This window comes from Penicillium hispanicum, assembly GCF_028827665.1.
Source record: "Penicillium hispanicum strain IBT 35686 chromosome Unknown utg000004l_segment0_segment0, whole genome shotgun sequence".
In the NCBI taxonomy this organism is placed as follows: Eukaryota; Fungi; Ascomycota; class Eurotiomycetes; order Eurotiales; family Aspergillaceae; genus Penicillium; species Penicillium hispanicum.
In genome coordinates, this window is record NW_026623196.1 from 1,607,182 (window position 1) to 1,631,321 (window position 24,140).

The 24,140-nt window shown below is 53.9% G+C and overlaps 10 protein-coding genes across 10 annotated transcripts; 5 read left to right on the forward strand and 5 right to left on the reverse strand.

Moving 5' to 3' along the window:
* Window positions 1-295: 295 nt before the first annotated feature.
* On the forward strand, window positions 296-1,478 carry N7459_004365 (SEC14 family lipid-binding protein; the record flags this gene model as incomplete). Its single annotated transcript, XM_056943549.1, has 3 exons — window positions 296-528; window positions 645-768; window positions 849-1,478. 3 exons carry the CDS (start codon window positions 296-298, stop codon window positions 1,476-1,478), a joined length of 987 nt encoding a protein of 328 aa, XP_056800432.1.
* An 827-nt stretch (window positions 1,479-2,305) lies between these two features.
* N7459_004366 (uncharacterized protein) lies at window positions 2,306-3,233 on the reverse strand (the record flags this gene model as incomplete). Its single annotated transcript, XM_056943550.1, has 2 exons — window positions 2,306-2,980; window positions 3,057-3,233. 2 exons carry the CDS (start codon window positions 3,231-3,233, stop codon window positions 2,306-2,308), a joined length of 852 nt encoding a protein of 283 aa, XP_056800433.1.
* A 398-nt stretch (window positions 3,234-3,631) lies between these two features.
* Window positions 3,632-7,963, forward strand: N7459_004367 (uncharacterized protein; the record flags this gene model as incomplete). Its single annotated transcript, XM_056943551.1, has 3 exons — window positions 3,632-4,708; window positions 4,770-5,074; window positions 5,308-7,963. 3 exons carry the CDS (start codon window positions 3,632-3,634, stop codon window positions 7,961-7,963), a joined length of 4,038 nt encoding a protein of 1,345 aa, XP_056800434.1.
* Window positions 7,964-8,808: 845 nt separating this feature from the next.
* Window positions 8,809-10,904, reverse strand: N7459_004368 (uncharacterized protein; the record flags this gene model as incomplete). Its single annotated transcript, XM_056943552.1, has 3 exons — window positions 8,809-10,309; window positions 10,381-10,545; window positions 10,618-10,904. The coding sequence occupies 3 exons, from the start codon at window positions 10,902-10,904 to the stop codon at window positions 8,809-8,811; spliced, it is 1,953 nt and encodes a 650-aa protein (XP_056800435.1).
* A 2,553-nt stretch (window positions 10,905-13,457) lies between these two features.
* On the reverse strand, window positions 13,458-14,990 carry N7459_004369 (sulfatase family protein; the record flags this gene model as incomplete). The annotated part of the gene is made up of 1 exon (XM_056943553.1): window positions 13,458-14,990. One exon carries the CDS (start codon window positions 14,988-14,990, stop codon window positions 13,458-13,460), a length of 1,533 nt encoding a protein of 510 aa, XP_056800436.1.
* A 547-nt stretch (window positions 14,991-15,537) lies between these two features.
* On the reverse strand, window positions 15,538-17,143 carry N7459_004370 (fungal specific transcription factor domain-containing protein; the record flags this gene model as incomplete). Its single annotated transcript, XM_056943554.1, has 2 exons — window positions 15,538-16,942; window positions 16,995-17,143. The coding sequence occupies 2 exons, from the start codon at window positions 17,141-17,143 to the stop codon at window positions 15,538-15,540; spliced, it is 1,554 nt and encodes a 517-aa protein (XP_056800437.1).
* A 35-nt stretch (window positions 17,144-17,178) lies between these two features.
* N7459_004371 (uncharacterized protein) lies at window positions 17,179-17,436 on the reverse strand (the record flags this gene model as incomplete). Its single annotated transcript, XM_056943555.1, has 2 exons — window positions 17,179-17,365; window positions 17,396-17,436. The coding sequence occupies 2 exons, from the start codon at window positions 17,434-17,436 to the stop codon at window positions 17,179-17,181; spliced, it is 228 nt and encodes a 75-aa protein (XP_056800438.1).
* A 798-nt stretch (window positions 17,437-18,234) lies between these two features.
* On the forward strand, window positions 18,235-19,036 carry N7459_004372 (MSF1 domain protein; the record flags this gene model as incomplete). The annotated part of the gene is made up of 2 exons (XM_056943556.1): window positions 18,235-18,458; window positions 18,484-19,036. The coding sequence occupies 2 exons, from the start codon at window positions 18,235-18,237 to the stop codon at window positions 19,034-19,036; spliced, it is 777 nt and encodes a 258-aa protein (XP_056800439.1).
* A 705-nt stretch (window positions 19,037-19,741) lies between these two features.
* N7459_004373 (uncharacterized protein) lies at window positions 19,742-20,446 on the forward strand (the record flags this gene model as incomplete). The annotated part of the gene is made up of 1 exon (XM_056943557.1): window positions 19,742-20,446. The coding sequence occupies one exon, from the start codon at window positions 19,742-19,744 to the stop codon at window positions 20,444-20,446; it is 705 nt and encodes a 234-aa protein (XP_056800440.1).
* A 1,967-nt stretch (window positions 20,447-22,413) lies between these two features.
* N7459_004374 (uncharacterized protein) lies at window positions 22,414-23,291 on the forward strand (the record flags this gene model as incomplete). Its single annotated transcript, XM_056943558.1, has 2 exons — window positions 22,414-22,972; window positions 23,041-23,291. 2 exons carry the CDS (start codon window positions 22,414-22,416, stop codon window positions 23,289-23,291), a joined length of 810 nt encoding a protein of 269 aa, XP_056800441.1.
* Between the last annotated feature and the right edge of the window lie 849 nt (window positions 23,292-24,140).

Here is a 24,140-nt window from a genome sequence, read left to right on the forward strand (position 1 = left end):
TAAACGGTCTCTGCAGTTTTCCAATCACAAGACGTTGTCACCTTGGGAACCAGCCACTCCCTCATCTTCCAGCTTTTCTCGATTTCCTGTAGCAGTCCTTCTGGCTGGACACCTCGCTATTCCCCCGAGTTTTCGGGCGGTCGTTTACACCGACAAGCGCGGGCGACCGCCAGCCGTGTTGGACGCCGAAGTGGCCACTTACGCCAACGCCCCTCCGCCTTTCCCTCCTTCACCCAACTCCTCCGTCTCTCCACTCCTCGCCCCTCTCCCTCCTATCCTCAGCACAACCATCACAATGGCCGAGCACAAATTGCCTACCGATCCCAAGTACGACCAGTACGATTTCCCGACCACTGCGCCGGAACCCCAGACCGGTCACCCCGGCCACACCACGCCGGAGCAGGATGCGAAGGTCCACCAGCTCCGGACCATGCTGGAGCAGCTTGGATACACCGAGCGGTTGGACACCCTGACGATGCTGCGGTTCCTGCGTGCCCGCAAGTTTGACGTCGAGGCCGCCAAGACCATGTATGTCTTGCCTTTCTTTTTGCTTGTTTGGGGTTGGCTAGAGATGTCGCCCACGGGCTCTCACCCGCGTTGCGATTGATACGGTTGTTCAAACGCGCTAACTCGATTTTTTCCAGGTTCGTGAATTGCGAGAAGTGGCGCAAGGATTTCGGCACTGACGACCTGCCCCGCACCTTCAACTACAAGGAGAAGGCGGATGTCTTCAAGTACTACCCGCAATACTACCACAAGACTGACCGGGTATGTTCTGGCAAATTGCTGGTGGACGTCGACGTTCGCATCCAAGCACCAACCCGCTAATCATATTTGTCTGGTAAAAGGATGGTCGCCCCGTGTACATCGAGAAGCTCGGCAAGATCGACCTCAACGCCATGTATAAGATCACCACCGGCGAGCGCATGTTGCAAAATCTCGTGACCGAGTACGAGAAGCTGACGGACCCGCGTCTGCCCGCCTGCTCGCGCAAGGCCGGCAAGCTGCTGGAGACCTGCTGCACCATCATGGATCTCAAGGGCGTCGGTATCACCAGCATCCCCTCAGTGTACGGTTACGTGCGCCAGGCCTCCGAGATTTCCCAAAACTACTACCCGGAGCGCCTGGGCAAGCTGTACCTTATCAATGCCCCCTGGGGCTTCAGCGGCGCCTTCAGCGTCGTCAAGGGCTTCCTCGACCCCGTCACTGTCAATAAGATCCACGTTCTAGGCAGTGGATACCAGAAGGAACTTCTGGCTCAGGTGCCCGCCGAGAATCTCCCCGTTGAGTTTGGCGGTACTTGCAAGTGCGAAGGTGGCTGTGAGCTCTCTGACCAGGGCCCGTGGCAAGAGTCTGAGTGGGCTCGCACCCCTGCCTGGGCCACCTCTAAGGGTGATGCCGCCGTCGTCCAGAACGAGGACCCCGGCTATGAGAAGAAGGATGCCGAGGGCCAGGAGGGTGCCCAGGCCAGCGCATAAACAAATTTATAGATCCTCCCATTCACTCGCTATTCGCATCTACTTGGAGCTGGTACCGCTCTACCACAAACCCCTCACGAAAACCAATGAAAAGAAACAAAACCAGACCGAGAATCTCTGGGGGTGTCTTTATCGATGCGTGATCTCACTGTCTTTTAACCCAACTCCAACAGGCCATTGTGGACGAGCTTCTTGTTCATGGTCCATCAGACCTTCCATTCCTGGGAACACAAGCCAGACCTGTTCCGAGTTACTGGGCGTTTCAACGCATCGCCGATGACCACCCACCCGCAGTCCAATGGATTGTGGGCTCTTTGCCTTTCCTGATTGGTACTCCTTTTTGTTTGCTTTTGAACTAGATATCATGGAGATGCTTTTTCTCAACAGCTTTCTGCCTGTTTTAAACCAAGTGGCGTATGGCCGCTTTCGATATAGAAGGGAACGTGTGAGGTGAAATTTCAAAAGCGAGTTGAGGCGTGAAGTTGAAGACTGGCTTTCTATGGTGTTGACATTACGTGTATACACGGGAGAACACATAGCGAAAACATGATTATTAGCCTTAGCTTGAGGAATGCATTCCTTGACCATGGCCTGTGTATTCGATGTAGAAAGATCATAAATGCAAGGTCCAGTGGATGAGTTTTTCGTGATCGTAGACAAAGGAGGAAGTCAACATCGCAAATTCGTCCGCGTTCCACGGAGAGGAATGAATATCAGATGGTATCATGACCCCGGTTAGGCCCTGCACCGAAACGCCTCGCATGTTGAACCCGAAGAGAAAAGAACAGAATCCCAGCGGCCCAAGTCAATTCCTTGGAACAGCATCCTCACATATTCTCCACCACCTCCGCAGCCCGGCCGGCTCTCTCGGCCTTGCCTACCGTTGTGGCCAACGCGTTGCCTTCAACGCTATCTTCAGCATCGGGGTCGCCCTCGCCTTGGAGCCGCTGCAACGTCCGCAGAGCGTTCTCGTACACGTCGGCCATATCCCCGCTCCGCCATCGCTCTGTAATCTCATCCGTGCCAAGCGGAATCTGTAGGTCCCACGCAGGGTCAGCACGATTGCGACGACGTCGGGACCGAGCTCGGTCGTGTTTCTGTTTTGATGTGGATTCCGCCTCCGTGTCAACGTCCATGGCTTCGGCTTCCTTGCCGTCGTTCTTTGCGGGCTGGTCCTCGGATTCCTCCATAGCTTCGTCGTCAGATCGGTCTTCGCCCTCGTCTTCCTGCTCTTCCTCCTTGATCAACTGCGTCAATTGCGCCGCATAGTCCCTGGCCGCTCGTCCTGGCGCATCCCGCCGAAGTTGTGCGACTGTCGTAGTGAGAGATTCCAATTGAGCGTAGAGCGCTGTCACGCGTGACGCTAGCTCCGCGTCAAAGGGTTCATACTCGACCGTCTCGGGCGCGGTGAATGATGCTGGGAAAGGGAATTGCGGGGAAGAGGAGTCAATGCCGTTGATGCTGATCGACGAGGAGGCTGTTGTGAAAGTGCGGTTTATATACTGGATTTGATCATGTCAGTCAGACTGTTGGTTTCAAGTTTGGCCTATTTAAGAGCTTAGGCTTGGATCAACGAACCTCGTCTACCAGTTCCCGGACGCGCTCGCGCATCGGATCGGGCGTCTCATCGTTTGTCGCGGAAGGGGGTAGATGCAGGTCGAGTTTGCGGCGCGAGAGCGCAACGGTGTTCGCGTAGAGATAGGTGAAGTCTGCTGGAGATTGCAGCTCGACCTTGCGGTAGCGTGGCGCAGCCATGGTGGGTTGGGTGGAAGGTATGTTGATTCGATGCGGGAGGGTTTTACGCGTTGAGCTGCAGGCTTGGCGCTGCCCCCGCAAACGATGTCATCGCCGCCCGTTCTTGGTTCGTCGTCCTCGACTTCACTTTTCCCTTGATGCGACTCGGCGAGGTTGATCTTTTCATTCCTTTCACACCGAACACCTCTCATTTTGTCTCATTTGTTGTTATTGTTGTATCACCGGGGGCCAATCCGACCGACAAGCTTTGAACTGGCTGCCCGCAGCAGTGGCGTGAAGCGATACCTATGAGATAATGCCGGTGTCCCCTATACTACTACTGCGATAACAGGAAGGGGTTCGAAGGAGGAACAGGGACGATCTATCTGATTCGATCAAATAAGGCGCCTAGAACAGCCATGGAACATTCTCCCAGCATTTCTCTTGTGGACAATACCGTTCCCCCGCAACAGCCGACAAGCGGGGAATCCTCACGACCAGCTTCGGTGTCCGGCCGACAAGGCAGTCTCTCGAAACATTTGAGTCGTGCATCGGTCTCGGGTCAGCTTGCGAAGCGGAAATACGCCAAATGGCAACCAGACAGACTCGGCATTCCGGCCGACAGCGATAGTCCAGCGAGCAGGGAGTCCTCGCGAGTACGGGGTTCAATCTCGGCAGCAAGCTCGGGGGGAGCGTCAGCAGTTCCGTCTCTGCAACAGGATCAAGGGACCGAGAGCACACGGGTTGACACGGCGGATTTTGCGCCATCCCGCATCCAAAGCAATACCAATGACACAGTTCAATCCTCCGGGGCTACGCAGCAAGCAGCTGGGGCTGATGGCGGCACCAGGTCCCTCTCAGAGCTGGACATTCTATACGAAAACCAGCGGGGATCTTTCTTCTTCGGTATTCCTCTCTATTCCCACAGCTCGTTGCTGAATTTCGACCCGGGTGCTTGGATGACGCAAGACCGGCGAGATAGCCCGGTCAATATCACAAATGCCCAGGTGCCGGATCCAAGCTGGGAATGGGCCTGGAGGACATGGTATGTAGACATGTCCGGCGACGTGGATGAGCAGGGCTGGCAGTACGCCTTCTCGTTCGGTTCATCGCAGTGGCACGGGACACACCCGTGGTTTCACTCTTTCGTCCGGCGAAGACGGTGGGTTCGATTACGGACCAAAAGTCCAGAGAAGCGGCATCGTGGCCGATCGGATTTCGAGAATGCCCATATGCTCAATGAGGATTACTTTACGATTCATTCCTCCAAGGTGCGGAGTCGGGATCAGAGTGCCGCCGGTCTATCCCGGGTTGAGTCTGGGTTCTTGAATCGCATGAGCACCAATCTGAATGAGGAGGTTCATCTTGAAGAGATCGGGGACATCCCCTCTCTAATGCATGCATTGAAGCTTGCCTCTATCGATCGGGAGAGGATCGATGCATTGAAGAAGTTTGTACAAGAAGGAGGCGAAGAGCTCTATTATCTGAATGACAAGGTGAGTTTCAGCAAAATCACTGTTAAAGAACTGCCAGCCACTGACTTCTATCCTATATTAGATCCCAGAAATCATGTCTATGTTCCTTTTCCAGGCCTCTCGCTGGCAGTTCGTCGAATACCTTATCGGAGTCATCCACCAGCTATCTAAGCCGGTCGAGAACCAAGATGATAGAGACACTGAAAGGATCAAACGCAAGAAAGATAACATTACCCGAGCAGCAGAATCTGCGAGACATCACACTACAGGACCGGATATTTGGACTAATCCTCAAGGCGAATCAGAGGCGGACTTGCTTGATCTGACCCCTATATCGCAACGTGACACATTGTTGTCGAAGCGAGCAAAGACGTCTGACGAGCCATTGTATGTAATGAAAAGGAAGGAAATCAAGGGGATACCGGAGGCCGCGGACGTTGGTCGAGAAGGGCATATTTATTGATACCGCTCTGTACCTACATCAGGAACGGAATCATATTTCCAAGAGTTGTCGGGCTTCAAGTGACCGTGTCGTATTCCCTCATTGGGGTCTCCTGAAAAAGAAAGTATATGAATCGCCAGCAGTCCTTTTTTTTTTGCAAGGGTTCTGTTATTATCAGATCGCGAGTTGGCCGGTTCTTTGTCGAGAGGCCGGCCACCGCCTACCTTTCCTGCGCCGACAATTTTCGGGACAACGATCGCCTTTGCGTCCACCACAACCTCTCTCCGCTCCATGCCTCGGATGCCACGAGCGCATCGTCCCATATGTTCTCGCGTGGCCGCCCGTGTTTAAGAAGGCGTTTGTCTGCCGTCTTGGACACTGTCGCGGCTGGCCCCGATGAACCTTTACTTTTCCTCTACCCCCGATGGGCCGCGCCTGCCCTGCAGCGGCGCCAACCGATCTCGTCCCTGACGCCTGCAGCAATCCCATCAAAAGCTCATCAGCCTCCAGGCTGCTGTGCTTGCTCTGTCCTCTCCTCATCTGCCTCGCCCTTCCCCCGTCGACGGTCCGGTCGTTGGATCTCTTCCAATGCCTATGCCAAGTCGTACAATGACTTGGGACGGGACTTGCATTTTGCTGGGGCAGGGGATATCGGACAGTTTTTAAGGGAGAATGATAGCCATGGGGTTGACCAGCTGGGTCGTGAGACGAAAAATTCGAATACCACGTCGCCGAATCGGTCCCTGGATTTTCCCAATGTGGAGGATGGGCATTCCGGGACGGGAGAAAGGCTTCCTCGACGGAAGCAAGACCGGCGCCAGAGGAGAATTGAAGGACAAAGGAGAGCGCTGGAGATGGCACAACAAGAACTTGAGCACAACACATCACAGAAATTAGGTCGACAAGCTACTCTTCAGTCGAAGTTGTCAATTCGCGACCGAAAGAAGCTACGATATAAGGAATTTATCCATGCCAGCGAGATGGCTCAACTGCACCTCAGACCTCCTGGAACCTGGAAGGGTGTGAGAGACTCGCTGCATCGGATGCAGCAAAATCACCGCGTGGAAATCCGGAAGGGTGCCCAACAAAAGGAGTTATATATCCCCGAAGAAACTGTCGCTTTGCTTGCGGGCATGACACGGACAGCTATGAAGGAGAATATCTGGTTCGCTCCCGTTCGCAATGGCTGCTGGGTGCACGTGTTGGATCCAAAGGAAGGTGATGGAGCTCGCCGCAAGGTGCTCCTGTCGGGATCTTCGCACGTTATGGAGCTTGTGGAGGATCACATCAACCGTTTACGCGAAGATCAGGCTAATGGTGATTCTCTGATCGCCATCCGTAAACCCCCAATTCCTATCTTCACCTCGGTCGAAGCCATGCGACGCAAAAATATTCCAGTGCCCGTTATTCGTGCTGTCTGGCATTCACCGCGAGAGAAAGCTCCGATAAAGTTGGATGACTTCCTCGCATCTCACACCACTCCTGGCACTGTGAAAGAATTCAACGAGTATATCGAGGACTTGATCTGTACGCAGGGACTGTCACCCTATGAGAAGTCCATCGGTCGCTCAACGGTACCTTATACACAGCGTATTTCACAGCATCTCCTGGAGCTGTTTCAACAGGATTCCAACCACAAGCTTTTCTCTACTGCCGCTTTGAACCGCGCTTTGGAGTTCTTGTGTAAGCATGAATTACTGAATGTTGCTCGTTTTGTGTTCCTCAGAGCAGAGCACGTCGCCACAACCGATACGTACAATATCTTTCTGCAATCTGCAGCTCGGCGCCAGGATGTTCGAGCGTTCCGCCATTTTATGAGCATGATGTCGCGAGCGCATCTCTGTCCGAATTCGGAGACATGGCTTGCATTGCTGAACGCCATGCTGACACCCAGGGATAAAACTGACCTGATCACACACATGATGGAGAATGGCTACATGACGGAAACGAGCACAATCCGGACAGCCCACCAGCTGACGATCCAGGATTCACTTCGTGTGCACCTAGGAAACGGTGAAAGTGTTGACACCTTTATCTCTTTAATGATCAATACCCATGGTGCCGATTGGTTCAGCCCTTCGCTGATCAGTCAGATGTTTAGCGCGACTGCCAGTATGAAAGACTTTGAGGCTACCGAGCAACTCTTGACTATCTGCAAGCAGCATCGTTTCACGATCGACAGCTCTTCTCTTAATCAGATCCTGCCAATGTGTCGCGCCAACGTCTTCTCTGCCATCAATTTTGCACTCGCATGCATGAATCACCCTTCCTTTCCGGGATTTTCGCCCCAGACCTGGGAGGTCCTGTTTTTGATGGCGTTCAAGAAACGCCACTACAACATTTGCCGAGTCGTGTGGCGGTATGCCTGTATGAACAAGGCGGTCACCTACAACATGCGACAAGCAGTCTGGAGCTCGCTCGTCTGTGCGGAGCCCCTTGATGAAAGCATCAGGGCCCAAGACTCAGCCTGGCGCTTCAACGCAGGCAAGTTCATTGTCGGGCTCGACTCGCATCTGAAGAACCACAAAGTCTCGGACTCCGTCACTCAGTCTCTGCCTGCCGAATTCCATGATGACCCGCTCTTGTATCTTGTATCTGTACCTGTATCCCAGTCAGAAAGCACAGATCGCAAGCTCCGAACCCGTCTGTCCAGGCACCTCATTGATCGTGACATCACCCTTGGGGATATTCGCTACGAACCCGGCCATCCATTGGGGATCATGCTAGAGTCCGCGGCTATCCTGGACCGCTCGTGGAAGACCAAGCCTCATTCTTTGCGGTGGATGCTGCGGAAAGGCTTGATGGTGAAGGTCAAAACCAAAAAGCGCGAGTGATCTTGCATGGAAATAGTCCTCCAGCCTTTGGCTTCTTTCACCCCGCCTTCCAGATCTCCCTTTCTCATTTTCATCCTTGGCTGATGCTAGCGTGTTGCATACAATATCCATCCCATCGAGCAGGCTTTGTTTAGTTGTATTTAGTTCATCCCGCTCTGTCTGCTACGCACTCAACGTCGCGTCTTGTATATAACCGATGTACAATACCTGGAACCATAGAAGATTATAGGCATTGAATGACGATGAGAGTTTCCAAGTCTTTTGTTTGTGCAGCAGCACTGGTCACGCGAAGTGATACCATAGTGGTCGGTTGGGTCCTGAGGCCAGTACGTGGTCCTTCGAGTTGAGGACATTCTGAACCTTTTACTCACCATCTCTTGAACCTAGGAAGGTAAAAAGCTACAAGCCACATCAAGAGCAAATTTATACAAGTCCAAACAAATAGATTGGTGCTAAAGGGGTCAACCCACTTCGCATGAACTAAACACAACATTCGTAATAACAGAATCGAGAATATGAATCGGGGGAAAGGGGGTATTCTTCAACAACGTCATCGTCAAGTCAAAAAGCGTCTCTATATATTCTCGCATGTCCAACCCACCCAGCAAGGCAAAAGAAGAAGGGTATTATTATTATACAAGGGCTGCAGGAACCCTCTCCAAGCCACAGGCAGGGGGCGGACCAGGCCACTCATGCTGTATGCCAATTGGATGTCTGCACGTATACATGCAAGAGATTAACCAACACAAGCAGAATTGGGGCAAGAATAGAACATCAGTAGACAACCACAGCGACATCAATAGTTACTGTGGCAGGTAGTGATGTGAGGAATATTTCTGTTGGGTTTACTCGTTCGAGTCGCGGGCCAGAGTCTTCTGGTCCTCGGAGGCGGCTTCGGGCAGAGAGATGGGCTCAGCAATCTCCTTGCGCATGCCACGGATCTCGGGGCTGGTGCGCTCGAAGTATTTGTGCATGCCACCCTGGAGGATGCTCTCGTCGACGTCGTCAAGGTTGTACAGGGCGTCCTGCTCCTCGGCGCGGCTAGCCATGGCGGCCTCCCATTCGGCGCGGTACTCCTCCACCTTGTTCTGGTAGTCAAGCTCGGCGTTGTAGTACTTGCCCTTGCCGGTCCAGCGCTCCCACACCGACAGGTGCTTGCGGTGGACGGCGGGGCCGTGGTAGTCCTCCTCGCGGCCGATGCGGATAAAGTGCCAGCGGCGCTCCTGCTCGCGGAGATCAAGGCCGGTGGTGTCGGGCAGGAAGATCCAGGTGACGAGAGCGCCAAACAGACCGAACCAGGGCACGATGTAGAACTGCTGCTGGGTGGAGGTGTAGGAGCCGACGATGGCGATGATCAGCGCACCAAGCTTACCCCAGGCAGCGGAGATACCGTGAGCAGTTCCACGGATGGGAGTCGGGAAGACCTCGCCGGCAACGAGGAAAGTGATACAATTGGGGCCAAACTGGTTGAAGAAGGAGCTCAGGAAGTACATCGCCTGGAAAGAGTGGATGTGCGCCGGCTCCTTGTAGTAATCGTACTTGAAGGCGGGAATAACGAAGAGGATGAAGCACAGCATGAAGCCGACGATCTGACCCCACTTACGACCGTAGAGCTTGTTGTCGATAACAAACGAGGCGCCGTAATAACCAGCCAGCTCAACACCGACGTTGGCCAGAGTCCATAGCCAGCTAGTGGTGACCGATTTGTCGTTGGGACTGATGACACCAATGAACTTGCTCTGGAAGAGCTTGTTACCGTAGAAGAAAACATCGTTGGCGAACCAACCACCCGCAGTAGCGATAAGACGGGGGGTGAAATGCTTGAAGGTCAAGCGGAGCGACTCAGTATCGTAGCCAGTGACAGCAGATTTCTTCTTCTGCGCATCAAGCTGCTTACCAGCGGCCCTCATATGGTAGGCACGGTAGTAGATGAGCCAAAGGGTACCAGCGGCGGGAATAGCGAACGAGACACGGTAGGTCCACTGGGTGGCAGTCTTCGAGATTGGGGGCTCACCGCTGCCGTGGTGGAAGATCAGGAGCAGGATCAACAGGAGAACCTGGTTGAAGAACTGACCCCAACCCTGCATCAGGAAGGCACCGACAATGGTGCGGCCACGGTGCAGACGGTCGTGGGCACTTTGGACCTTGCCAGTGCCGTGGCCGTTTTCCATACCAATAGTGGCGGTCATGGGATATTCACCACCGACACCGATGGAGTAGAAGAAGAGAGACCAAGCATAACAGATAACCCAGCCGTTCTCGGTAAGACCCCAAGCGGCAGTAAGCATCAGAAGACCGATAAACATGATGGCGGCATCCTGAATCAGACCCCAGCGACGACCAATCCTAGAAGCGAGCTCAGTTAGCTTCGAGCGTGTCCACCACCGTATCCATGCCTGGCAAGAAGATTGACTTACGCGTCACCGAGGTAACCGACGAGGATCTGACCAACGATGATACCCGCGACCTCCAGGTAGTTGACGGCGGCGACCCAGTTCTTGTTGCAAGTCTTGCCCTTCCAGCAATCCTTGAAGGAATCGTCGAACAAGGTGCTCACGTTACTGATGGAGAAGAGCACGTAACTAGAGGGATCAACGCGTCAGTCAGTCAGTCTGCGATGGCTAGCTGCAATTGACGGGGGAGAGCATGCATACCCTTCCAGACCCAGACCGGCACCGGGGATGACAAAGTTACGGACGTAGTGACCAAGAGGCGACAGCGGGTCGTTCTTGAACATCTCCCACAGCCAGGCCGACTCCTTCTTTGCCTCAATGCTATCCTGCTTAACACAGAAGGAGATGCGCTCGGAGACGGGGAGGTCAGCCCAGTACACACCGTCGGGGGTGTAGCTGTCGGCAGGGCGGATGATCTCATCGAAGGCGGCCTTCTCATGGATCTCCATCTCCTTGAGGGAGTGCATGGGGCCCTTGTTGACTTCCATTGTGGCAGTTGACAGTTGACAAGCGGGATCAACCAGGTGCCCAGGAAGGGATCCGCAGCAAATCTGGATTTGCTGTGATGGGGAGGGAAGGGGAGGGAGCGATGCACGAGGAAAGAAAAAGCATTTCGATCGACGGGATGAGAAGCATATTTATCCCATGCGAGGTGAGGCGACTGTGCCTACTGACCGGGACCGGGCAACAGCAGCAACACGCGAGGAAAGCCACGTTCCGGGCCACCGTGCCAGATCGCGAGAACTGATGGGACACAACGCCGGGCTTCGCCCTATCGCAGCGATGCATGCGAGCACGATCTCGCTGCGGGAGTGGGGGCAATTTCCATGCATCCGCGCTAGCGTTCTCCGACAGTCTGCCTGCGCGGCCCGACGCTCACTCGTTTCGACTCGACTCGACTGGATGTCTCGGGCGCGCCGTGTGTCGAGTTCGAGTTCCTGGCGAATTAAATCCCATCAATTCTTTCCTGCACGGACTCGGTCGATTCCTCCTCTGAGCGCATCGGGGCCGCGGGATTCCCTGTGAGGTTGCAGTCCAGTGGTGACCGCGCAGGGCAACCTTCTAGAACAATACACCGGGACTCTGCGACAGTTCCGGGTGGAGCCCCCCCTCGAATGAGGAGTTCCCAAGTCATGTTGGTCTATGATTCTTGTCGCGGGCGCTTTCTGATATACAACCAAGAATGGTCGCGTGTGGTTGTCCAAGCAAAACCAAGGCGAGGGAGGCCCCGTCTTGGCGATGCTTGGTCGGGCTTGGAAATGCTTGATGCGATGGCGCTGGGAAATGTATTGAGTCTATCTATGGCCACTGGTCTAGCCGTCTGTGAAGGTGCGAAGGTTCGCAGCGAACCGAGGAAGGCGCGGTGGTGGTGCAAGGTTCGTAGTACATTAAAGCGGAAAGTGCCAAGCGACGTTGGCAGAAGCTGCTATACTCCCACTGCGCACCAATCACCGTCCAGCATCTACCCCCGTGGCCGCCCTAGCGGTGCTTATTACTCCAACCCCAGATGCGCTAATGCAATGACTCAGCACCATTTAAACCAATCACTTGCCACTTCCCTGTGTCTTCCTCCCTTTGGACGTCTCCATATTTCTGTCTCCATGGCCGCCTCTCACAATCCAACTCACGCCCACGAGGTGTCAATCAACGAACGTCACTCGCATTTACACTCGCACATTACAGTCATGGCTATCGGCTGCATCCCGCTCGGCGCATCGGGCTCACACGACGGTGCACGCTGATTATTATTACTCGCAGAAATTGATAAGCCACAGCCTTGACCCCAATATACTCGGTCGCCACGTATGTCCTGGATGTACTGTATGTATATATCCCCAGTGGGACTGTCTATACGCCTGCCGAATCCTTCTTTGCCGATGATCGCTTAGCCAGGCACGAACAATGCACGATGATCGCGCTCCTTGCCCCCATTGGCTCTGTCCATGGCGTGTGAGCCTGGCAGGAGCAATATCCACACCCGGGCGCGGGTATCGAAGGAATGCGAAGGCTTCCATGCAGCTCTGGTCCACCTGCGAGTTGTGCCCTGGCGAATGTGGTTCCTCGCGATCGGCCAACCATTGAAAATTAACTGGCCCATCCATGCCACTGACCCAGAACCACGCCATCTGGTTCGGATGTCTCCGCAGCTGTAGTGATGGTGACCTCTCACTCGGTAGGAATTGGGGGTTGAAATAATCACGAGTCTGTCGGCATGAGCGCGATGACAAACCGGGCACACGATTCCCTGCAAGTGCGAAGATCTCGTCGAGCCAAGCTGGAACGTGTCGTGCGCCTGGTCGGGTTATTCTTTGAGTTTGCGTAATGGCCCCGACGATGTTCCAGAATCCTACTCCTTGCGGGAACACCCGGAGAGTTGTTGGTTCCTTTTTCCCCCTGCTCAGCTGTGCGCGTGGTTTCGTGTGATGACTCCGACATACCACCCAGGCGTGGAGGTGGGATGTCTGCGAGGCGGCTGCCTTCCGTATCATCCACTCCCCTGTGCAATTCTCCCCGTCCAAGTGACCCAAAATGTGCCAGGGCGATGCTGTGCATCTTCTTGCACCAGGACCCTAGACGCCAAGTGGGCCATCCGTCTGGTGTCGGATGCCGTTGTTCTATCTCCGATGAGGCAGATTCCAATGCCGATCCTACTAGACACATATGTGCTCATGTTGTGATCTCGAATCTGGTCCATCTCTCGCAAGAGGCCTATGTCTCGCTTTGCGATTGAAGGAACTCGTCGTCCCAAAGACTGCTCCGTCGCCAAAACACACAGCTAGCCTGCCTGGGAAGCATCCCATGATTTACCGCAGCTTCTCCAGTAAGCTCTCGTACTCGCCTCTGTCTCCATTATGTTGGTCATCCGGGCTGATGGGCGAACGGGAGCTTGAAGGCTACTGTGAGAAATGCTTCCTGTACAGTCTCGCTCGGCTGTACGACTCGAGGTCGATCTTATTTACCAACAAGCTGACTATCTATGCCTGAAAAAGGCCTTATGTCTCATGCTCCTCTTGAAAATTGTCATAATACAGTCCAGCCTCTCATCGCGGGTGAACAGGCTCATCTCCAATCTCCTCCATCTTATCCTCCAGCAGCTTTGTCATATGCCTCACTACATCCGCATACCGAGCCTCATGGTAGCAATTGAACAACTCCAGCGGATCCTCCTCAAGATCAAACAACTCCCACTCCTTCTCCTCCCCACCGGGCCGAGTCCCCTCGAGGCCAAAATCCTCGTTGTACCAATAAATCAACTTATACCGCGTATCTCGCACGGCATAGTGCGCATACGCCTCGTGGATGATATCCCGGTGCATCCAGTACCGGTGGTACGCGACCTGCTGCCAATCCGCCGGGGTTTGCTGCAGCAATAGTCGGCGAAAGCTGACGCCCTGCATATACGTTGGCTTGCGCAGCGCTGCGAAATCGAGCCACGTCGGTGCAAAGTCCACGTTGCAGATGATATCATTGCAGACGCTCCCCGGTGCGATCTCGCGCGGGTATCGGATGAGGAAGGGCATGTTGAAGCTGTTCTCGTAGACGAGGCGCTTGTCGAACCAGCCGTGCTCGCCGAGGAAGAAGCCCTGGTCGGAGGTGTAGATGACGATCGTGTTTTCGGCGAGACCCTCCGCGTCCAGGTAGTCTAGCATGCGGCCGACGTTGTCGTCGATGCTCTGGATGGTGCGGAGGTAGCGCTGCATGTAGCGCTGGAACTTGAACTCGGCAAGCTGCTTGCGTGTGGTGAAGGTGAAGACCGTACCGTCATCCTTGTCGATGAGTCTCAGCTTCGTGACGTCTTCCGGGTCCGGAATCTTGCGGTCGTACCAGGACCATGTATCGATCATTTTGGCTCCGACCACTTCGGCCGGTCCGTCTGGTTGTACGAGGCCGAGGTCCATGTAAGTTAGGTCCTCGGCCACGCGCATCTTGGCAACTGAGGCTGCCTTGGCTCGGTTCTTGTAGTCGTCGGTGAAGGTGTCCGGGAGCCGGATGGGGTCTTTGTAGAGGTGTTTGTGTTTGGGGTCGCATTCCCAGCTGCGGTGTGGTGCCTTGTGGTGACACATGAGAAAGAAGGGCTTCTTCGGGTCGCGCGCCTTGATCCAGTTCAGACTCTTGTCTGTGATGATATCAGTTGCGTAGCCGCGCTCTCTGGCTACGCCACTGGGATCGATGAATTGGGGATCATGGTATTCGCCCTGACCCGGGACAACTTCCCAGTAGTCGAACCCTGTTGGCTCGTGGTCCTTGCCTTCGCCCAGGTGCCATTTGCCCACCATGGCGGTCTGGTAGCCTCCAACGCGGAGGTGCTTGGCCACGTTCGGAATGTGCTTGTTGATTTTTGAATCGAGGGTCATAACGCCGTTGACATGATTGTGCGTGCCGGTCAGGATCGCGGCTCGAGAGGGGGTGCAGATGCTGTTAGTGACATAGCAGTGGTTGAACTTCATTCCCTCGGTGGCCAATCGATCGAGATTCGGAGTGTGGTTGATACCTGCACCGTAGCAGGAAATGGACTTGGAGGCATGGTCATCGGCCATGATGAAGATGATGTTGGGACGGGAGTCGCATGCCATCTTGTCGATTTGAGCTGCCAAAGCAGGGATGATTCAATGACTCCCCCCGAATTCGCGAAGACAAAAAAAGCACTCTTGCCCAGGGGGGCGTGGGTAGCTTTAAGTGTTGAGCTGCAGCACGCCATCGCAGCATCGACCAAACTCGTTAGAGTGATCCAGCTCTCATACCCCTCGACCCCTCTCAGTGGAGAATCGTGCTCCATTGATTCTGGTAGAAAAGCGTCGAGGATGTCGCGTCGGCTGATCCACCGGCGGGCGGTAGTCGGCGGCAGTCGGTCTTCAGCGTCACGGATTGGTTGGATGATGTGAGTAACCACCACTCCGCAATCACGATCTGGGATTGAGCCGCTAATTGTAATAGATTTTTAGGGGGCTCGATGCTGCTGTTATCCAATGGATCTGTCTATATGATTTTCTGTGCTCTGGACAAACCCGTTTCTACGTCCAATCTGATCAACTACAATCCAAGTTACATGTCTAGGGTTGATGCGGAACATAACACCTGTTGCAATAATGCTAATCTGGGTGCTCAATTCTTTCGTTCTTTCTAGTCCTCATATCCCTCATCAACGAAATTGGCTTGTCGAATCAAGCTACTGATCGCCAAATGGCCATGCCGGTGACGCCCTTGGTCAAACGGTGGAGATGGACGACATAACTCCTCGTATATTGATCTCCATCCAGCACTAGCCAAGTGCACAAGGCGCTGCATATCCAAAGCGATCGTATTCATGGACGCGAAATTCGCGAAGAATTTACGCAACACCTCCAACGTGACGTTGGCGCTTCCGATCGCAGTCTCCATGCCCCTGTGGCTCCCCAGGTCAGGGGAAGAAGAAAGGAATAGCGACAGCCTTGTTGCGTGGTATGCACACACAGCAACGTATGATGGCAGAATGGGGGACGGTGCGATGTCCAGCACTATTGCAAGGATCTGGTTGATGTTGTCGACGTGTTCTCGGCATTTCTCGACAGCGTGCGCCCTGAGACCGGCTTCTATAGTGTCTGTAATGATCTTCGGAGCTGCGTCTGAGTATTCTGGTAGGAACAGCCGGTACAGGTCGCAATGGGCCTGGTGCCAATTGATTGAGATCTGAAGATAGCGCGCAAACCAGCGAGACCTGGATACACCTGTCAAACAGGCCGGCGATGAAACTTGATAGTGGAAACAGAGCTCAACATCCGCCTGTAGGCGCCAAATGTCGTTCTGAATGTCGTGGATGAGACCCTGCAGTTGAGTGAGTGGCTGTTCAGCCAGGGCGAGCTGTCGCGTCAGCCGTATAATGTCTTTTGAGACCTTGGAGAGCCGGATGCAAGCTGCTAATAGACTAAAGTCCTCAGTTGAGGTGGTATCTAGCCAAGGCCGATGGGCGACCGTCTTCTTTTCGGGGGTGCCGTCCCGGAAGGCTTCTTCTGAGCTTGGGAGACGCTGGTAGATGATCGTGTGGGGGATGGTTTCGTATTCTGGAAGACCAACAGAGAAAAAACCGTCAATCAAGCTTAGAGCCCAGAGCACGCGTCGGCGCGTCTCTTGGGCTATGAAGCTCAGTTCGGGCCGCTCGTAGTTCAGTCGCAAGGCAGTTGCTGCTCGAGCTGCGAGGCCTGCAAGCATGTAGGCACGAGAGAAACGGCCAACCTGGATATGGTGGTGGATCACTAGGAGAAGGGATTGCAGTCGGAGCGTACTAGGCTTTTCTAGGAGATTCCAGGTATCCATTTCCACTCTGGATATCCAGAGAGAGCATTCATGGGAAGGAGGTTGAGGGGACGAGGTGCATGTTTTTGCCACAGCTGCAATAGCTAGGGCTAAATTTTGATCGATAGTGCCATTGATGCATTTTTCACGGATCGATGGCTCGTGAAGGAAGGCGTATATGGGAATGGGATAGATGTGCTTGAAGAAATCTTGCACTCTTTGCAGCAGTTCCTCTTGGTTGATACTTGGATTGATCCTGTATTGGTCGATTTAGTCATCTTATGGGCTCACCAATGGTGACAACATACAGATTTCCTTCCTGATTTCCATCGAGGTGCACAAGTTCAACGTCCAACTGCCACTTCTCCTGGCCTAAGCCCCCGGATGGCCCAGAATGTTTTGTCGATGGGTACCGACAAGGCCGTTGTCGTCGGGAGCAGTTTGCACATACAGGCATTTCTCCTGAACAACGCGCTTTTTGGTGACGGCATTCTATACATGCCTGAGTCCCCCGACGCCGCTCGGGGCGATCTGTCGCAGTCTCTTTGAAGCCAGTTGTGGAGGCAGTGTGGCCAACGGCGCTCTTCTGAAATGAGCATGTGAAATTGAGGCGCTCACAGCTCCCACACCTTTCTTCCCGGCGATCACAGCGGACCTGGTGGGCTTGTGAGTTTGTAATCTAGTAGTTATCGGCATTGACGGATCCTACCTTTCGATATCGGCATTGGTAACATGGTGAGCGGTGGGCATGCCCCATGTAGGAGGTCCTCGCAGGAGAACGAGGGCTCAGAGCCTCAAGATGTCAAATAGAAGTATGCAGACTTCTACACAAATGCCGCTAGCAAAAACGTGGGGGGATCGTTGATGGGAAGATCAGAGGGAACATAGTCCGGCAAAATCGCGGTAACTTTTGCGGGGTTTTGTGCTTCTGATGCCATTTGCGGCCAAATCACACCATTGGTCCCGCGCATAAGATCCAGAATATTTTATAACGCCTCGCCCTATTATCGCGCCTATACACTTACTATGTTCAATATCTTCTCTCTCTCGTAAAGTGGTCATAGAACATGTTCTAAAATCATGCATTAAGTGCGGTGATGCTATGTAGCACCTGGGCATATCTGTAGGATGACTGCCATAAAATGAGTATCGTATGATGACTGCAGACCAACGTCACAATTGAGCCATTGCCTTCCATATACAACGATAGACATATGATCTGTCAGCCCGACTGATCACACTCAGCGTGGTCGGCTCACTCTCCCCGTAAGGATCCATGCTGCTAACATCTGTACGGCCACAACCACCATTAATTATCACAGTGGGGAGCAGTGTATCTGGACCATCTATGTATCGCTCTGGGGAGAAAGCAACAGGAAGAACCCCGGGCGACTACATCACCATTAGCTATTGCGGAGCGTTGATAGGACGCGTGTCCGGAACAACCAATAGTCCGGTCCACCCGCGAGCTTCTGTCGCCTTCGGATGCAAAAAGTGTCAGACAATTAATCCCTCTTTCCCCCCTGATGCCTTCACCTTGATGCAAAAATGAAGTTCTTCGAGAATAAGTTCACCTACGACTACTCCTTCCCAGCTGTCTCTCTCGCCTATTTCCTCCGCTACCCCAACCCCTATTCCCGCCATGTCCTCACTACCGACGTGATCGATCGTTACGTCGATCCCACCACCCAGCGCCTCCATACCATCCGGCTACACCTGAAGAAATCCAAGATCCCATCTGGCATTCTGAAATTGTTGCCTAAGGGGGATGGGTGGATCCGACAATTCCGGCCAGAGCTACATCTTGGAGACCACCGTCGTCGATCCCAATGAGGGCTGGATGGAAACCGAGTCCCGCAACATGGAATGGACTGGCATCCTGAGCGTGGTGGAGAAGCAGCGTTATCAAGGCCATGCTGCCCTAGATGACCTGCGTGCTTTGGATGGACTGTCAATGGACAAGAGAAACGAACAGACCACCGTCCGAACTACCGTGACCTTCCGATCTCGACTCGGACAAGGCAAGCTGCTCGGAAGGAAAAAGGTGGACCCCGCTGGAGACCATGCCGATGCCGAGGAGGAGGCTCCCAAGAAGGGATTTCTCTCGTCGCTGTCCACCGCCGGTATCCAGCGGACCATCGAGCTGATCGGCGTGAGTCGCACCCGCGATGCCGTGATGATGAGCAAGGAAGGAATGAATGTGGTGTTGGAACGTCTGCGCAGCGGTGGTATCGTCGGCGTTCTCGAGGGCATGCGGCGAGACCGCGAAGCGGCGTTTGGACCTGACGGCGGTCCCTGGAAGCGTGTGTGGTTACACGGAAACGGTCTGAAGGACGATGACGACAAATAAGCCCAGAATCGGGACAACAGTGTCCTCACATTTGCCGAGTGTGGGCATGATGCATCTCTTCTGCATATTTTCTGCTTTCAAGCGTGGAGTTCTGGAGTTCGGGGACATTTTTGATGGACACTCTCCCACAGTCTTTTGAATTTTTGCGACGGATCTTTTCTTTGTTTGCCGTCCAACTGGATATGACCATCATGGTCTGCATCGAGGCACTCGCTTCGCGATATTGTACATTAGGGGACTGGAGAGGACTGGAGGTGGATAAGGCCCTTCGCTTGTTTGAAGTGCATCTGTATCATATGACAACCTAACCTTCGCTATGAATGTGTGGCTCAATTGCGATTGACATCTACAACATTTACTCCTTGATTCCGTCACCTGATAAGATAGTGGCCTGGGGCATCGGCGTTTTGGCCAGTGAGAACGCGGCCTAATTGGGAAGGCGTCAACATCTACACACCCGCGACAGCACTGTGAGCCCTGAAGGCTTGACATGCCGCTTGGTCCCCTGAGCTCGCCCGTCTCCCATTGTCTCTTTTCTTCACAAAGGGGAAGTGAGAAGATAGAGCTTCCTGCTGCCTTCTCATTTGTCTTCTCACTCCCTCTCCTCACCTTCTGATACTACGCCTTCTGCCTGGTCTACTTCACCAAGACCTGGTCAGCTATACGTGTCCATGAGACTTGATTGGATCCGGCGTTCCCTGCGCTATGGATGCCGCGAACACTGACCAGATGGTGCCTGAGCACGATAATTGTTCGGACGTACCTGAACAAATGGCTGTGGTGAATTGCGACGAGTTCCCTTTTGTGCTACCAATTCCCAGGGAGACAGACGACCTGGAAGTAACTGTCCGCAAGCTGAACGGCCTGGCTGGGGTGGTCCGCACTGGCCAAAGACTCGTCTTGACGACTGGGGTGGCATCAAACCCACGCAGACACAACGCCGAGGCCTTCGCCAAGGAACGCATGACCGCCATGGAGCTCGCGCAGTACGAAGAATGGAAGGAGCAGAAGTCCCATCTACCTGACTTCGATTGGACTGTCAACCAGGTGCCAGTTCCTCCGGGCGGTCTGAATACTTTCTCCCAACGCGCTGCTGCTATGGACATCCTCTGGCAACGACAGGGTGCCACTCCAGAGAATGCAGCCTGGCTCAACGCCAACATTCCTCGCATGATGCCACTAGTCAAGGCGATCACGAAGCTGTTAGCTGCTCAGACGCATCTTGAAAGACACAATCAATGGGCCCCGCTGAGCGACAACGAGATTGCGGAGCTCCACGCTCTTCGAATGATTATCGCTTTGGCTGATAAGAATCTCGCTTGTGAGAGGGAGCGTTTGCGAAAACTGGCCAAAAGCGTACACGAGTCTGTGGTGGTGCTGCAAGGCCGAATAGCGAGCCTGAGGAGATAATATGAGGTTGGGGGTCTGGGGATTGGCCGATTTTCTTCTTGGAAGCTAGTAAACCCATGATTGATACGATTCCACGAACTTGTGTACCCTACATTTGCAATTTGTATGTATGTCATCCCGAAAGCTCGATAATAGTTAGTTATTAGTTGGTCTTGGTCTAACTGTCCCGAAAACGGGCACTGTCTGATCCTTTGCTCCATTGTTTCTATATATACTGTAATTTTCTTGGTTGCCTGCTTGGCTTTGGCTTCACCATCCCTCGGGCACTACGATGCCGTCAAGAACAAATGGTACAAGGGCCAGGCCAGTGTACACACCAAGAGTCTCGGCATCAGCTTTCCACCTGCCAAGATCTCAAATTGCCCAGCTGTACAGGACTCGGATGACTTCCAGTGGATTCCTGGCGCTCCATCCACTTCCAGCTGTCCCCACTTCATTCCGAGTCCGCGATCCCGTCACCAATGGAAACCATCCGTCTTCACCAATGACGCAGGTCGACCTGCGCGACGGAACGCCCGTCGGTATGCACCGATTCGACCCCTTCTGCCCTCTCTGACGTCAGGTGAGATTTACCTCCGTCTCCAGCCCTGGATGATTGACAGGAGTGTAAGCGATCACCGTCTCAGATCTGATACCGCAGCGGTATCCGTCGACAAGTAGCGGTTGGAACTATTAGGCGGCCGCTTGCAGGTCTCGATGCAAAGGCCACGGCATCCACGCAAAGCCACAGGTGAGACCGGGATCTGTGGAAGTTGGTCAGACTTGGGGGGATTCTTTTCTTTTTTTCTTTTTTCCCCATAGGATGTGAATTTCAATCGGGGCCCTGACGCTGAACTACCCAAGTTGGTAAGCGCAGAGAGGCAGAGTCAAAGTCCGGACATCGCAGATGTCGCCATCACGGTCAAAGCGCAGGGTCGACGATAACAGATTGGGAGTTCACGGCGTGCATGAGGGCTGTATACATGGTACCTCTTCTCCCAAGTCTGATACTCACACAACGCGGTTCAATAGCGCCACCGAGGAAGGGGGGGCCCAACAAGGGTCCGATGACAGCACGCCCTAGCGGAGACCCGCGCCAACCATCCGTGATTCATCGGTGAGTGGGCGCAGAGCTCTGCAACCCTGGCTGCGATCGCTGTCTGGCGTTACCCGATCAGGGAAAAAGCGCAATGCGGGGACCTCGACTAGCGAAGCAGCGTCGGCGCCAAAGGGGGAGAGGAGAAAGATTCCAGCACAACAATGCGAAACGAGTTGTTGTGCCACGACCCTGCAGCAAGTATTTCCGAGGTCGCGCAGTGTAGGGATTTCACCGGCCACGGTCAAGTATGAGGAATGCTCGGAAGAAGACCATCCCAAACATTGTTCAACTCGATTCAATCTGCTCTTTGCTGTTGCAAACTCACCCGGCAATCATCGCACTGCTCGTTGGACACTAGACGTGGTGGTTCCCCCCTTGAGTCGTTTCCCTGGTCTTGTTTTTCTTATCATCCACTTTCCAAGACCCTTTTTTCTTCGCTCCCCAGCAAAAGCTCCGCCGGCGACTTATCATTGGTTTGGCTTGGGCCTAACAGGACGGTCGCCGACACTAAGGTGCACGAAACGGAGAAAGTCTCCAGTCGCCTAGTCTCTTGGTCCCCTAAAGTGCGCTGCGGGGACCGTTTTCCCTTGGGTGTAAGAAGTGAAGGAGCCTTGGCGGTTGGATCAGGATTGGCCGTTCAAATCTCATCCAACTTCCAACCTCCAACTTCTCCTGCCTCGGCGTCGTCGGATTTGCACAATCGCCCCGGTCGCCCGTCTTCCTCTCGCCCCCCAACCCTTCGAGGACGATGAGCATGAGCGTTACAATTCTGTCTGCTCGTTCTGTCTCTTCTTCACACATCTGAGGGCCGATTCGGTCGCTTTGGTGGACGTTTTATCTGAAACGCTATCCAAGTTCGCGGAGTCGTGATTGCCCTCCGTCGTAATCCATGGCTTCCAGCCTGGGGCGCGGGTGCCTGGCCTGGCCCTGGGTGATGCTGACCCTGCTCGCCTGGCTTCAATGCAGCGTCGCTCAGTTCTGTTCATTCTGGAATACCGGCTGCATCGATCCCCTCGCCCAAACCGCCGTGCGGTTTGACCTCAGCCCTCTCTTCTTCGACCCGGTCACACTCTACTATGCCTTCGACACCAACCCCACCGGCAAAGGCGAAGGCCCGATGACCAAGACCGCGTATTGGCTTGGTTATAAGAACAGCAACATCAACGACTACGGCATCGATTCCAACTACACCTCGGAGATTGCGCTGCGCGTGGGTAATCTGACGGGCACGCCGTCCGGGACGAATAACGGATGTGATGGGATCTGGGGCCCTCCCTGTTCGCAAGATATCAAGGTTGCTCTCCAGAACACAATCTTCCATCTGACTTCGTCGGATGAATACTGCTTGAGACCACTTGAAATAGCATTAAGCCAGTTCTTGACTTCACCACCCTCGCTGCCTTCGTGTGGTGCGCCAGTGTTCGATGTCGTCTCAATTCCAGTACAGGGTATGTCCGATCATCTGCTAAGAAACTCCTGGGTCCAAGCATGGTAAATTAACATACCGCCCATCCAGACTTTGCTTTTGAAAGCACGGCCAGCAGTAACGTCACCTTGATGACCCCCGGCTCCGGCGATCACCCCTGGCAGGTCTGGTATCTCGATATGACCGCCAAGAAGCAGGCCTCACAAGTCGCGGTTGGCATCATCAGTCGTGCCCCAGTATACAACAGTGCACCGCCCCAGAAACCGGAAGAAATCCAGATCGAACTGGTGTGTCTTCAGGCTCCGCAGGGCTCGCAAAGCGGCTCAGGTGATCACGATTAGTATCTGCGGAAGATGGTCTCGCCGACTGTCTATCTCTTACATTCCTTATTGATCTGCCTCTTCGAGCACACTACACATCGTGACAACGCTCCGATGTTCACAGTTCCTAGACGTGGAGGTGACTTGCGGGCTTCTGGTGCTTTTCACTCGTTTTATACTCTGCTCATGAGTATTATTATCATCGAGTCAGCGACACGACCATCGGAGCCTACTGTTCGGACTTGGCCTCAGAATTGGTCTAAAACGAGCTGATTACTTGGAACGTACACCGGCCTCTGGTCAGGAAGACGCCGAGCTTGCCTTCCTGCCTTGCTTCATCAGTCACTTGATCCATATATGCATTACGCTGGCTGGCCTCATCCCCTTCTGTTCGTGGGTCATGACCCGGGATGAAGAGGTCAATACTCCAATGCATGACTGCAACACTGATTTTTCATCAATCCTTCTCGGCGAAACATCCTTTGCACGATGATGCTTGGTTTCCGCCTTCTGTCACAGGGTTGGCAAGCCTTTGTCGACAGAATTGAGGTCCCGGCCCACGACAGTCCCCTAAGATACTCACCTTCTCGTTCAACGAAACCGATCGATCTGGTTGCCGATATTAACCAATCCACACTATCTTTCTAGGTCCTGTGGTTGCGCTTGCCCTCGTGGGCATCCCGGCTTTTGCCAATGGCCCTTGAAGGACCCAAGCAGGGTGATGGTTTTCCGTCGGGTGATATTGCATACGAGAAAACGAATGGTCCCCGCTTCCAACTAGTTACGCTGCCACTACTATCCACGTCGGATACACTAGTAGTCGGCCGCCTCGGAAGTTAATGTGCGCCCCCCGGTCGGACTGCTATGGAC